The sequence below is a fragment of the Typopeltis vanoorti genome, chromosome 19 (genome assembly GCF_054136105.1).
Source record: "Typopeltis vanoorti isolate ZY-2024b chromosome 19, IOZ_Tvanoo_1.0, whole genome shotgun sequence".
In the NCBI taxonomy this organism is placed as follows: Eukaryota; Metazoa; Arthropoda; class Arachnida; order Uropygi; family Thelyphonidae; genus Typopeltis; species Typopeltis vanoorti.
In genome coordinates this window covers 36,774,145-36,788,170 of record NC_143567.1, presented here as the reverse complement: position 1 = coordinate 36,788,170, position 14,026 = coordinate 36,774,145, and the positions used below count along the sequence as shown (strand labels likewise).

At 36.3% G+C, this 14,026-nt stretch overlaps 1 protein-coding gene across 1 annotated transcript in view; it reads left to right on the top strand.

Moving 5' to 3' along the window:
• The window catches only part of Kap-alpha1 (karyopherin alpha1), a 252,644-nt gene that overhangs the window by 207,696 nt on the left and 30,922 nt on the right, over positions 1 to 14,026 (top strand). Inside the window, exon 10 of the mRNA XM_090409589.1 lies at positions 11,387 to 11,591. Coding sequence (XP_090265715.1) covers positions 11,387 to 11,591 — 205 coding nt within the window. The remainder of the gene's footprint in view (positions 1 to 11,386; positions 11,592 to 14,026) is intronic.

The following is a 14,026-nucleotide window of genomic DNA, read 5'->3' as shown; positions in this document are numbered from 1 at the left end:
ATTGAACAAAGAAATATAAAGAATAAACATTTTTGTTACAAAATAATGCAAACTTAGATAATGAAAAAAAATAAAACTAAGCCAAATGTATTTAACATTAAATAATCAGAATCTCCAATAGTTGGATTTACAAAACGGTAAATCCAACAGTCATTGCAAACAATATTGCTGTGCTCAAGGCATAAATACTTTTTACAATACTTGCAAAAATATTTTGATAAGCGACTTGTTTTGGATGCATAGTATGTAAAACATCTTTTTCTTTTTGTCGAGAGAGCCGTATCTATGTCATCATTAGAATTTCCTTCAAATTGTGCCTGAAATTGATGAAGTTTCAGGCGTAAAGGATTATGCACATCTGTAGAAATTTCTGAATGCCTTTTTATTTGTTCTAATACTAACTGCATTACAAGATTTCTAATAAATATTCTGCACCATAGCCATCCTGGTTGGCCGAGTGGTTAACGTATCCGCTCTCCAGCCAAGAGGCTGCAGGTTCGAATCCCATTTAGGCATGGATGTTTGTGACACTCTTCCAATGTGGACTGGGTCACCATGGGAGTAGTAGACTCAAAACCTCCTGAAATGGGAGAGGCCTTCACCCTGCAGTGGGTAGAAATATAGGCTGTTCATTTATTTTATTTATTTATTCTGCACCATATTTCCACATTGTTGTTCAGCATATGAATAGTCTGAGCATTTATTTCTGCAATATTCAAAATTGTGTAGAATAACCATAAGGCCATCTTCTACATTATTTCAGAAGCATTTGAACCATTTGAAAAAGATGCGACTTTCATATGTAGGTACTGTTTGTAAGAATAAACCCCAACTGCCACCTGAATTGGTGTCTCCTAAAAACAGGTCTGAAAAATCCAACGTATTTGCTTTTGGTGCAGATTACACACATCTCATATACCAAAAAAGGGAAAAAATGTAATTTTAGTTTCAAGTATGCACTTGGATAACAACATGAATTTAGATTCCCAAAAGCTGACATAATAGAATATTACAATCAACTAAGTCAGGAGTTGATTGTAATATTCTATTATGTCAGCTTTTGGGAATCTAAATTCATGGTGTTATCCAAGTGCATACTTGAAACTAAAATTACATTTTTTCCCTTTTTTGGTATATGAGATGTGTGTAATCTGCACCAAAAGCAAATATGTTGGATTTTTCAGACCTGTTTTTAGGAGACACCAATTCAGGTGGCAGTTGGGGTTTATTCTTACAAACAGTACCTACATATGAAAGTCGCATCTTTTTCAAGGCAGCAGTGATTTATATCAATAATCCAGTTATCGGCTGTAATATTACGCCCTGAAGAGTAAATGAGTTCTGCAAGTCTCTTAATTATGTCTACTGGTTTATTACTAATCAAGCAAGGTCCTTCGGGCTGCTTATTATTATTATTATTCGTGACACCTCCAAAGACCCATCGCGGGAGGACACCTATTATACAACTGTCTCCACCTTTACTACCAATCATCTCCATCAACGCCATCTACTGCACACCACCACCACAACTAGTATTTTTTGTCTGTAAATTGCGTGTGTTCTGAAGGGCCGATTTGTATGTGTGTGGGATGAAAAACCCGAGTTTCCAGGAGGAAAAAACCCTGCTACCTCTGCATATATTATTATATTATCTGCATATATTTCAAGATTTCCTGTGTAAAATACTTTTGAATTGATCATAGCAAATATTTTTATTCCATATTTACTGGGCTTTGATGGAATACAGTCATACCCTGAAGTTATGCGGTAGGTGGGACCAACAAAAAGCGCTTAAGTCGAATTTGTATAACTCGGGGTATAATTTTGCATGTAATTTATATATACAAAAATACAAAATATTAGTTAATTGGGACCAAAGGTTTGCAAAAACACCTATATTTTTTAAGAAATATAATCATAATTCTAGTTGTTTGGACATAAAAAAAAAGAAAGTTATTTCGATGTCAATAGTTTCATAAAATCTAACGGCATAATGTCTTTATCTTGTCACGCAAAATTTCTTCATAGCAAGCTAATGATTTTTTATTGCTTACCTTGTGGCTACAATTCGTTCCTCATTAGAATCTATGTCCTCCAAAATCTGTAAATTTTTCTTAATTAAGCTGAGACCTGTTAATTTTGCAATTCTCATGTGCTTTTCTGGTAGAACTGGATCTCAGGTTTCGGTCTCTTCAGTAGCGCTTTGCTCACGCATCTCTATGAGCTCGTCGATTGTAAGCTACTTGTTATGTGAGTCTAACAGCTTGCTGACATCTTCACTGTCGACTTCTAAATCTAATTGCCTTGCAAGGTTAACAACTTCTTCTGTTGCCTCAGCAACTTGATCAGTTTCTGGCATCATTTCCGTTTCGCATTTAAAAAAGAATGGACAAAGTTTTTTCCAGACACCATTCAAGGTTTTTTTGGGAAATTTCACCCCCAAGAATCTCTGATAATCCTTACAGCATCTAAAACATTAAACTATTTCCAAAACTCTTTAACAGACAGTTGCTCATTTTGCCTCATAGCTTCATTCAGACCTGCAAACGAACGCCATGTGTAGAACGCTTTGAATGTTTTGATAACTCCTTGGTCCATAATCGGTTGAAGTAAGCTGGTTGTATTTGGAGGCAAGAAAACCACTTTTACACGTGGATCAAAATCAATTAAAGTTGCAGGAGGGTCACCAAGCTCATTATCAATAATGAGCAGAACTTTAAGCGGAATTTTTTTAAACTGGTAATAACGTTCAACTTCAGGTATGAAAGTTGCCCGGTGACATTTCGTCTATTGTTACATTCTGTCCCATAGAATAGCATAATTTACAATTTTCTACAAATGGTGAGAAATTATCTCTAACAGCTGCTAATTTGTCAACTTTCAGGCATTCTAAGCAGGTAAATTTGTCATCAAACCTGATACAATTGTGAATAAATTTAAATCTCCGTGAAGACATCGTAAGTCTAAAAAAGTTCAATCTCACTACCATCTATAGCCCATAAATCTTGCAAATTTAACCAATTGTTGCAATGTAAACCAGCTAGATATAAGAGACCTAAAAATGCTTTCAACTTTGTTTTGTCTATTTGTTTAGCATCTCTTTCTCTTGAATACCGGTTCAAAATAGAATTGATGTACTTTTTTGTATATAATAAGATTAGATCTAAAATATCATCTGTGATAAAGCAATTCCAAGTTTCAAGTTCTGTCTTTGCATTTGGCTGAACTAACGGAAGTTGAACAAAATATTCTGCGGCTGTCTTTTATTTTGTCTTCTTAGAGTGGATGGGAAAGAGGATCGACTTGCTGGAAAAAAGAGAATATCAAGCTATCTAGCCCCCCAGAATCATGATAAAATTCAAGGACACGTATTCAGGGAAAACTCAGTTCTCAACCTTAAATTTCTTATATCTATCAGAGAGGACAAGATAAAGTGTACCTGACTTTGCGTGATGAATACTCCTCCTACATCTTCTCCACTCCACTACTGACACTGTCCTTATATCTCAACATCTTCAAAGGTAGAACTTTTCCAACTATCTTCTGAAATAAAATCTTCTCTTCTACTGATTCGTCAATTGTAGGACTTGGATGGCTTTACTGCTACTAAACTTTGACAGAATCCTCTATCTTGCAGAATGAACTATTTACCTCTATTCATCTTCACCAGTCTCAGATAGCATTCATTCAGAAGTAAAGGGATGCAACTGTACCTTTCAATTATTGTCCAATTCCAGTTACTCTCATTCTCTTACAGCCTGCATGCATGACTGAAGACGTCTGAAAAGGGAACCCCCACATCCCTTCAGATGGCTGTTACTAGTAGCATCTTCATTCTTTACCAACATTGGCTTCTCTGACTGCCAGGAAGTCTTTGACAGTATGTGATCACAGAAGCTTTCATTCCCAATGTTTCAGAGATATACTCTACAAATTTCCCTACTATATTCTGGGATTCAGATTGTCACCCATCCCAGCAGTCATGATATTGTATGCCAAGGAGACTCTTCTTTTCTGCCATTGTGTAGAGTTCCTACACACTCTCTCTTCCAATGCATATATTGATGGCATTTACCAGCAATCTCATACTCAGCCTCTACAAGAGAGGGCTTGTAGAAACTTTTTTTTTCTCCCCAAGTTCAAGATCTAAATGCTTCCCCCCCCCCCCCCATTGGATAGAACAGATGACATTCTGCTACTTAGGAAGAAGGCATTGTTTGGTAGATATCATTTCCAAATAATGGTTTGCCTTAGCTAGGCACTTATTTGGTGACATTCTGATAATCTTTAAAATCTTGTGACTATGTTGAGAGTGAGAGAAAGATGACCCTGAAGTATTGTAAGATCTCAAAGAAGGGACCGTGGTGCTCATACTCTTCCCTTGAGATGGTGGAGAAAGATGGCTTCATAGGATGGTAATTTATATCTTAACCTAATTGCTGTTGTTATTCACCCAGGGTGGGAGCATGGATGTTTGCAAATGATTTTAGGTGGTAGATTTATGCACGCACAAAGAGAAAGAGACAGACAGAGCTCAAATACACTTGCCTGTGGTGGGTACACTTTGCCAGCTGTGGAGTATATAAAATAGAATATTTTTTATTTAATAAAAATAGCTTTCTAAACAAAATCTTCATTTAACTTTAAGCAAATGCAGAAGAATATGGGTGATTATAAAGGGCCAGTCTAGAACCAAAAATTAATGTAACAAATTATATTTTCTAAAAAAATCAATGTTAGTTTCACTGTTCTTCCTATTCTTGTTATTTCTTGACTTCTTGTAAAGGTTCTCACACAAATGAAATGTTCTTCAAATGGTTCAACAACACTGATCAATTTAATAGGAACTCTAATGACATATTAAAAAATGTCAGGTCTTGGGCTAGTACATTTTTTTCATGGTGAGTAGGATTTTGTATAATTTGTCTACCACTGTATATATATCACTCCAACATGAGAGGCAGCAAAGCCATAGTAAATAACTGCTGTGAGTGGGCTCCTGGGTCATTTGCAGCGTAATCTGTTGATATTCTGTTTCTTAAATAGAAGTTATAATCCTTTAGAAATATTTAAAATTTATACTTAATGAAGAACATTAAGATTGAAGTGAATGCGAGTAGAATAGATAGTATCAACGGTAAAATGGAAAACATTAATGTCAGAATTAACGTTGAACATGCAGCAGTGGAAATATAGGAGAATGAAATAGATGTAAATAAGGAAATAGTGCACTTAAATGTTATACTTCACAGGACAAAGTGCAAAATCGAAAAAAAGTTGCAAAATTGGCAAGAGATTAGCAGGGCTGAGAAGAGAAAGAAGCAGGTGATCCAAGGTAAAAATTAATATGTCAATGAACGAGAAAATCAAGGTAAGGAGAAAATTATGTATGGGGACTCTATGATCAGAGGAGTACTTAACAAAAGTATAACAAAATCATGTTTCCTTAGTGTAAAAATTAATGATATTAGTCATGCCATTCAGATGCAAAAAAAAAAAAAAAAGTAAGACGAAAAACTAATTGTCTTGGTTGGCACTAATGATCTGAGAGGCGAGAGGTTTTCTATGAGGGGATGATGCAAAGGCATTGTTGGACAATGTAAAAATGAACAGCAAGAAGGTAAAAGTTGTAAGTCTCCTACCATGCTATGATAGGTGAGAAATTGAGGATGAAGGCATGGATAGCAAACAAATCAATGCACAGATTATGCAAAAAAGAATGATGTAGTTTGTAGACGTATGGACTGTGTTTGATGGAAAGAAGGATTTCTACAGCTCATGGACTGCATCTAAATGGTTTTGGTGATATGTGTCTAGAGAGAACTTTGTTTACAACATTACTGAAGCACAAATTCAGGAAAACTTCAGCAATTATGGTAGATGCAGTTGAATGTGTTTGTGTGACAGCATCCATGAGGCAAGTGATTGCGAGAATGACCAATATGTGCAGAATCTAGTCTCTCAAGCCAAAATATTGAATAAAGTAGTCAGTTCAGGAAGTAAAGGTGATTGGGAGCCTGAAGGAATGCTGCAGTTTTTTATATACTGATGCCAGAAGTATCAGGAACAAGGAGGGAAGAGTTTTGGTATTGGTTAGTGCAACCTCGCCAAAAGTTATAGACATTAGTGAGACTTGGCTAACAGCAAATGATGTAGCTACAGGGATGGAATGTGAAGGGTTTAGTATTTTCAGGGAAGATAGAAATATAGAGGGGTATTGCTGGTTGATAGCAGATGAATTGCAGCCAAAAAGAATAGGAGATAGAAGAGTGGCTGTTCATTTGAAGCAGTCTGGCATGAGATCAAGACCAATCAGGCAAAATATATGGTTAGTTTAGTTGCTGCTATAGGCCAGAGGGTTCAAGGGATAATCATTAGTAAATTAGTACAATGAGTGCAGGTCAAGTGAATTATGAGGGACTTCAGCTATGGAGATACAGATTGGAATTTATACTCATTAATTATACTGCAAGATAATTACTTGAGGCAGTATGTGATTGAGGGAATACTTGAAGTGCATGAGTATTGGACCCTGGTCATAGGATCAGAAGAGCTATCTGTAACTAAGGTGGCCACATTACCTTTAGTTAGAGAAAGTGACCATGCAGTCTTGACAAGATTGTAAAAAATGAGGAATATTCTGTCAAGAAGGGATATATGTGGAATTACAAGGCAGGTGATTATGACAAACTTAGGAGGAAGCTTAAAGCTGTGCCATGGCATAAAACACTGCAAGAGAAGGATGTTAGTAGTGCATGGGACCTAGTTAAGGGGAATCTACAGGAAGCTATATTAAATGGTACACCTAAGATGAGGAGGGTTAATCAGGTAGACGTTAGATGGATAAGTGTATCGTTAAGCTTGAGCTTCTGAAAAAGAAAATTAGTTCAGATGAGATATCAGCTTATGTTTTGCAGGAATATGCAAGGAAATTGGCAATGCCTCTCACTAGGCTATTTAAGTCTCTGCTCTGGTAGAGTTCCAAGGGAGTGGAAAGAGGGCAAAATAATTCCCTTGCATAAGGGAGGTTCTAAGACTGCTGTATCAAATTATAGACCAATCACTGTCTCAGGAGTAGTAAAAGTACTGGAAAAATTGGTCAAAAAGAGAATTCAGAAATATGATACTCCATGAGGGGCAACATGGCTTTGTGAACGGTAAGTCATGCTTTAGTAATTTACTAACTTTTTATAATGCAATGACAGCTGAGTTGGATTAGGGGAAATGGCTACATGCTTCTGCTGGATTTTGTCAATGCATTTGACCAAATATCACTTGAAACTCTGTTACCCAAATTAGAACAAATCGGTATGGATATGGCACTGGTTTTTGGATAAGAGTGTGACAACTAGACAGATATCAAAAGTGGTATATGGAGAAGCAGAATCCAGGCAAAAGGTGGTGACTAGTGGTGTGCTGTAAGGTTCAGTGCTAGGACCACAACCGTCTAATTTGTACATAAACGATATAGGAAATAACCTGAAAGGAAATATTCAATTGTTTGCTGATAATGCAAAATTAGGTAGAGTAATATTGAATCAAAGTAATGTGGAGAGCTTTCAGAATGACTTAAAAGCTGTCAGTATGGACAAAAGATAATGGGTGTTGGTTTAATATGGAGAAATGTAAAGTTATGCATTTTGGGATAAATAGTTTACAAGCTGTGTACCACATTGATGGAATTGTACTCCAGGAAATAGATGAGGCTAGGGATTTAGGGGTGGTGATAAACAGAAAGTTGAAGTTTAGAGGACATGTTTCTAAGATAGCTCATAAGATTACCTGGTTATTGAAGAACACACTAATGAATAGAGATAAGGAAGTTGTTATTCCTCTTTATACAGCTTTGATATGTCCACATCTGGATTTGCATTACTGTATTCAGGTCTTCTCTCCTGGGTTTCTTGGGGGTGGGGATGAGGATGTGGTGAACAGGATTCATAGCCAACCAACCAAGATGGTGAATGGTGTGTGTGGTATAAGAATAGATTTGAGGGTATGTGGGATGCAGTAGTTGGTTGATAGCTTAAAAAGAGGGGGATATGATAAACACTTAAGTTGCTTAAAGGATTTTATAGGAGTGATGCAGGGGAAAGATTTCAACACTAGAGGTCATCCCTGGAAGCTTGAGTAAAAGTGTGGTTAGTAGAAGCATGAGGGGTAGATTTTTTTTTTGGTTAGTTGTGAATTAATGGAATGGGTTGCCAGAATCTGTTGTTAGTGTTGAGGTATGATAGATTGTGTGGATAATTGAGGTCTCCTGCAATGAGTCTTTGGATTCCATGGAGGTGCCCATACAATAATAATAATGTTTGATTGGGGAAGTTGTTTCATAGAACTGAGGTGGATGGCATTATGGGAAGGGCCACTACCCAGGACCATTTTCGACTTGTAATTGAGGTCTCATCAGTAAGAGCCAGACCCAGATGTGATACGAAGGTTGAAGTAATGCAAAAGTCATATTTCCATATATAAGTAGTCAAAAGTTGTCACACCTTATTACTAAAATACTCTGGATTAGAGATGTTGAAAGTTTTTTCTGCATGACTTTTGCATTACTTCAACTCTGGTATTACTCCTGGGGCTGACTCTCACTGATGAGACTTCAATAAGGTTGAAACTAGTCTGGGTAGTGACCCTTTCCATAATGCATAGCATTATATAAGTCTGTGAGGATGTGTGCATTACATTATGGGATACTAAGGCAATTGATGTGAAGTTTCTATATATATCCTCTATATACAAGTAGCCTAGTCATGAAATTACTTCATGCAAACTTTGTTTGCTTACACTTGGATAAAGGAAGAAACCAAGAATATAATTTCTTGGCATCTTTAATTTGTGAGGTGGATGGAATGAAAGATGACTGGGAGTAGTAAGTTTGATGAGTATACAGTGAACATAAAGGGGTGTTGAACATCTGTTGTCAAGTTCCTCTAGATCTGGCAGAAATTGGAGGCATAATGGATGTTACTTCTGCTGAACCATGACCTTAGAAATATCTGTAGAAGAGACAGTGGCTGAAGAGAGCCTGTGTGTGTGTGTGTGTGTGTGTGTGTGTGTGTGTGTGTGTGTGTGTGTGTGTGTGTGTGTGTGTGTGTGTGTGAGAGAGAGAGAGAGAGAGAGAAAAAGAAAGACGTCACTATTCAACTAAACTGCTCTTTTGTGAACAGCATCAAGAATTTTCAGGGGGGGGGGTCTTGGGTGCACCACCCCAAGCATTTAGACAGATTTGAGATTTATACAGACTGGTCAGATGAGAAGTATCATCTTGAGAGGGAGGGGGATCCAAGTTTTTTGGAATTTGAGGATGCTATTCTATGACATCCTTAGCTTCCAAATGATGTGATTTTGCCAGGAAAAGTTTAGAATAAGAGTCAGTCTAGGAAGAGAGCTCTGGTCTTGACTCAACAGTTGAGTTGAGTATTATCAAACAAATGATGCATAGATGGACAAGTGAAGAAGATTTTTTTCAAGAAAACAAACAAAACTCTGTTTTGGAAGCATTTGAGCCATCTAGGTTATTTTTTGCCCTGGTGAAGGATACTGTAGTGATTGGTGTTCAGTGCACTTATTACAGATGATCTTGAAGCTTGAGTTATTTGAGCATTTGGAAGGCTTGATTGAGTAGGATAAGTGAAGATTGCTGTCAACTAAACTATGAACAGGTTTTGCAGTCATTGACAAAGCTATGAGGAAAATATGAAGACAGAACACCTTCCATCATTGCAGATTGATTGATATGAGAAAATTTGGCAATGCAATTATGTGGGAAGATCCATATGATTTTTTTTTTTTTAAGCCTTCAATGCTAGACCATATTAAATGCCCTGCATTTGATATGGTCAGAAAGATGAGAGATCTTTCTGACTACATTGGCAATATCCATACTGGTAATTACTAATAATTAGCTGACAGCTCTCTAGGTGTCGAAGAAGTTGACTTGATAACCTTCTCCATTACTTTGAACAAAACTGTCAGAGCAATAGACCAAAACTTGATGGTAAACATTTATCACTTTTTTAATAAGGAATTAGCTGTATATGGACTTGCTTCCATGCTGTAGGGTGGATGCCAGCTGAGTATAATATAGTGTTATAGTGTATAGATCAGCGTTTCCCAAATTTTTCCTATGACGGAACACTTCACAAATTCTGAAATTTTAACCAAACACCTTGATTAGATTCGCAGCATTAAAACCATTCCAGGCTCGTGTTAATATTAATTTTGATAATTTTTCACGGAACACAATTTGGGAAACCCTGGTATAGATAATTCATCATGACCAAGCTGTCTTATTGGCATTCCAGATTTTCAAGATTCTTCTGATATCTTTCTAGTGGAAGGCCATGGCAGATGTGGTTCAATATTCTAGTCAGAGGAGGATGTGATTTGCCTTCGTCATCTGTGGTGGAGTTTTGGAAGAGGAGAATGTCAGCCTTCGGTTACTCTTAGTAACTTCTGCTGCTATTAGTATGAGAAAGAGGAAGTACAGATGGACAAACGCTATCCACAGTAGCTTTTGCAGGAGACCAGAAGGTGAGACTGCCATTGGCACAGGCAGCAAGTTTCTACATTTAGCCCTATCAAAGTCAGATTTAGTATTTTTAATGATGGTTTTACGAGTGTTGTGGACAACTGCATAGGCTGTGAACAAAGCTGAGGTTTTTGTTTCAAGCACTCATGATAAGCTGTTTTCTTTTCTTAAAACGGCCTGACACACTTCTTGGAAAATCATGCTGATATAAGATGAGAAATTTGAATTTTGTTGATTTTGTTCACATATTGAAAAACTGCCACTGTGCTTATTGAAGGTTTGAAAGGACTTGAAAAAGTCATTTGGTCTCTAGAATGAGATTCAAAACTGCAGTCTTGGTTGGAAAGCAGGTACACTATCCACTCAGCCAATCAGGCCAGCAAATTTATGACATTCATACGTCATTACTATTTAGGCTTTGTTTGTGTGACAAGGGCTTCATACTCTTTTTTTTCTCTAATAGAAAATGGTTTAACAAAGGACTTGTGGTTTTGTTCCAGTGATGAATCCCATGAGTAGAATAAATTCTGTAATTAGCAAGACAAAGAATTAGTCTCTTATTATTTCTGATCTTTTCTGTTTATGCATTTCATTTTAGTTGTGCATTCCATTGTGCTTGTAACCATGCTAGGCTATAAATTGGACAAGACACATGTATGAAAATTTTTGTTTAAAATAAATTACAGTATTTATTCATCTTTTGAGCTGGACAATTTTTATTATGTCAATTTTATATGTTATGTTGTGTGGAACAACATAATGAAACATACACTTATATTTTATCAAATAAGTAATAATATTCATATCATCACATTTTATTTTGATAAATTCTTTTGATGTCACTGGTAGGCATTCAAACCAGAGTGTTGTATCTGCTGCTCTAAGGGCAGTTGGGAATATTGTCACAGGTGATGATGTCCAGACTCAGGTTATACTCAACTGCAATGCTCTTCCATGTTTATTGCATCTTCTTTCATCACAGAAGGAAACAATAAGAAAAGAAGCATGTTGGACAATTTCCAATATTACTGCAGGCAATAGGCAACAAATTCAGGTATATATTGTTTTTCTTTTACTTAAAATTACTTAAATTACTGAAGTATATTTACCTAAGCTTCAGAGCAATAAATTCCATTGCTTTCAGTTCTATTTGATATTAAAAAAACAAGCATCAAGGGGAGTGCTTCAGGATCAAAGCCAAATAACTGAGAAGAGACCTCCACATCACCTTTCAGGAATGCTGAGAACAACTGAGGCTTGTGACCTGATGTCCAATTTTCACCTTCACATAGTGCACTTTGTTAGTGGGTATCTAATGGATACTGAAGAGGAGAATGAAGGTTGACAATTTGGGACTTAGCTGATCAAATTGCACTCTTGGTAACCCATAATCTCATAACATTATGAGATTTCATGCTGACTGGGGTGTCACTCTGTTAAACAAGGTCCCTGCAGGGTGAACAGCAAAAAGTCAGCTACTGAAACAAGCTCCAATTCAACATCTGGAAGAAGAAGAAAAACCTAACATCAAAAGAACCGAAGATAGAAACCAGCAATAAAAAGAGTAGTAATGGAAAGGAAATTAGTTATTATTATTAAAGAGACTTCCAGGGAACTCATTGAGGGAGGCCACATACTACACGCACCAGCTATCATACTTATTCTTCAATTCATTCACACTGCATGCACACACAACATCCAGTTGCAATCCATTCCAATCATGCACTACTCTATGAGAGAAAAATCTAGACCTCAACCCCTTCTTAGCAGAATTCATTCTCAGCTTCTAAGGATGTACTCTTGTCCTTTCCCCACCCTCCATAAAATGAAAAATTCCATCAACTGAAATCCTGTATGACATTTCAAAAATTTATGTCTCAATCATATCATTCCTCTTTCTCCTGTTTGTTAGTGTCTGCATTAATCACAATGGAAACCAGGAGATCAGACCTATGTCTTATCAATTGAGGTCTTATCAAGGCCTTGTAAAGAGGCAGAATGACATCAGCATTGCAATTATCTTTTGAGTTGTATTTGCAATCTTTGCTTCAATGTCCCTGAACTTCAACTTCTTATCTACTAACACTCCAAGATCTCTAGCTTGATCAGTTTCTTCTAACATAATCCCACCAGTATAATATGACACTGGATATCTAATCATGCCAAAATGCATGACTTTACATTTACTGACATCCATTTTCCCATGCCTACAGTTCTAGCCTATTCAAATCATCCTGCAAGTACTATATATCAGCAGCATTCCTGATTACCAAAATTAAACTTGCAGAAGAATTGGAAAAGTACCACATAATTTGCATTAGAGACAAAGAAGCCAAAAATAGGTGAGATCTTACAAATATTAAGTATAAGATGTTATATTCAGGCAATAATAATCAATGAAGGCAGGAATAGCAATAGCATCCAACACCAAACATGATGATAAACTTCTTGATTGAAAGGCACTTTCAAGTAGAGTGGATATAGGCACGCTTCAAAATTGGGAAGTGGACAATGAAACTTATTTGTAGCTATGGTCCCACAGAAGGTTTTCTAAGCAAGAAGTGGGAGAATTTTCTGAGTCATTAGACACAGGCAGCTGACGTGAAGACAATGGAAAAAGTGGTCCTTGTCGGAGACTAAACAGCAGAGTAAGAAATGAATTCCATCAGGCATATAGGAATATTTTAGGAAATTTGGATCAAAGGACAAAGCTAATAATAATAATGGTAAGTATTTGCTGGATTTCGGCTAAGGGCACGAACTAGTCATTAATAACACTATGTTCAGCATCAAAATGTGCATAAGTTCATGTGGAGAGAACATACAAGAAATAAGAAAAGCCTCATTGACTATTTCATTGATTGTTATATCTTCATGTTAGTTCAGGATACAAGAGTGTACAGAGGATTTGAAATTGGAAGTGACCATTACTTATTGCTAAGCAGGTAAACATGGATAGTACATTGAAAATAACAGTATGTAAGAAAGTTTTGAAAAGAATTTAAGTTGAGCAGCTTTTACAGGTAAACTCTAGACTTGGGTATACAAACATTATTGAAGAAAATTTGAAGTAGTTTGAAAACAAGAAACAAATCTTTGAGTCTCACTAGCAAACTCCAAAGAAGACATTGAATAATTCAGTTAGTGAAGTATGTGTCGAAGTTGTCTGTAAGGAAAGACAAATAAAAATCTCATGGTGGACACAAGTAATTAAATAAGCAGTTCTGGAAAAGAAGAAAGCATACCAGAAGTTCTTAGAAAATAGACTGCTAAGCTTATTTGCTAGGAACCCAGTAATAGGATAGGATTTTGTATTTAATCACAATACCAAATGTAAATGATATAGCATATGTGCAGATATTTGTTAAATGATCCAGAGCAGATATGTTATTTTACCATTGTTTGAAATTTGTTTGTGTTTTTTTTATTATAATACAGTAAACTCTCTATTTAACGGACATTATTTGACAAATAAATACAATGATGAAA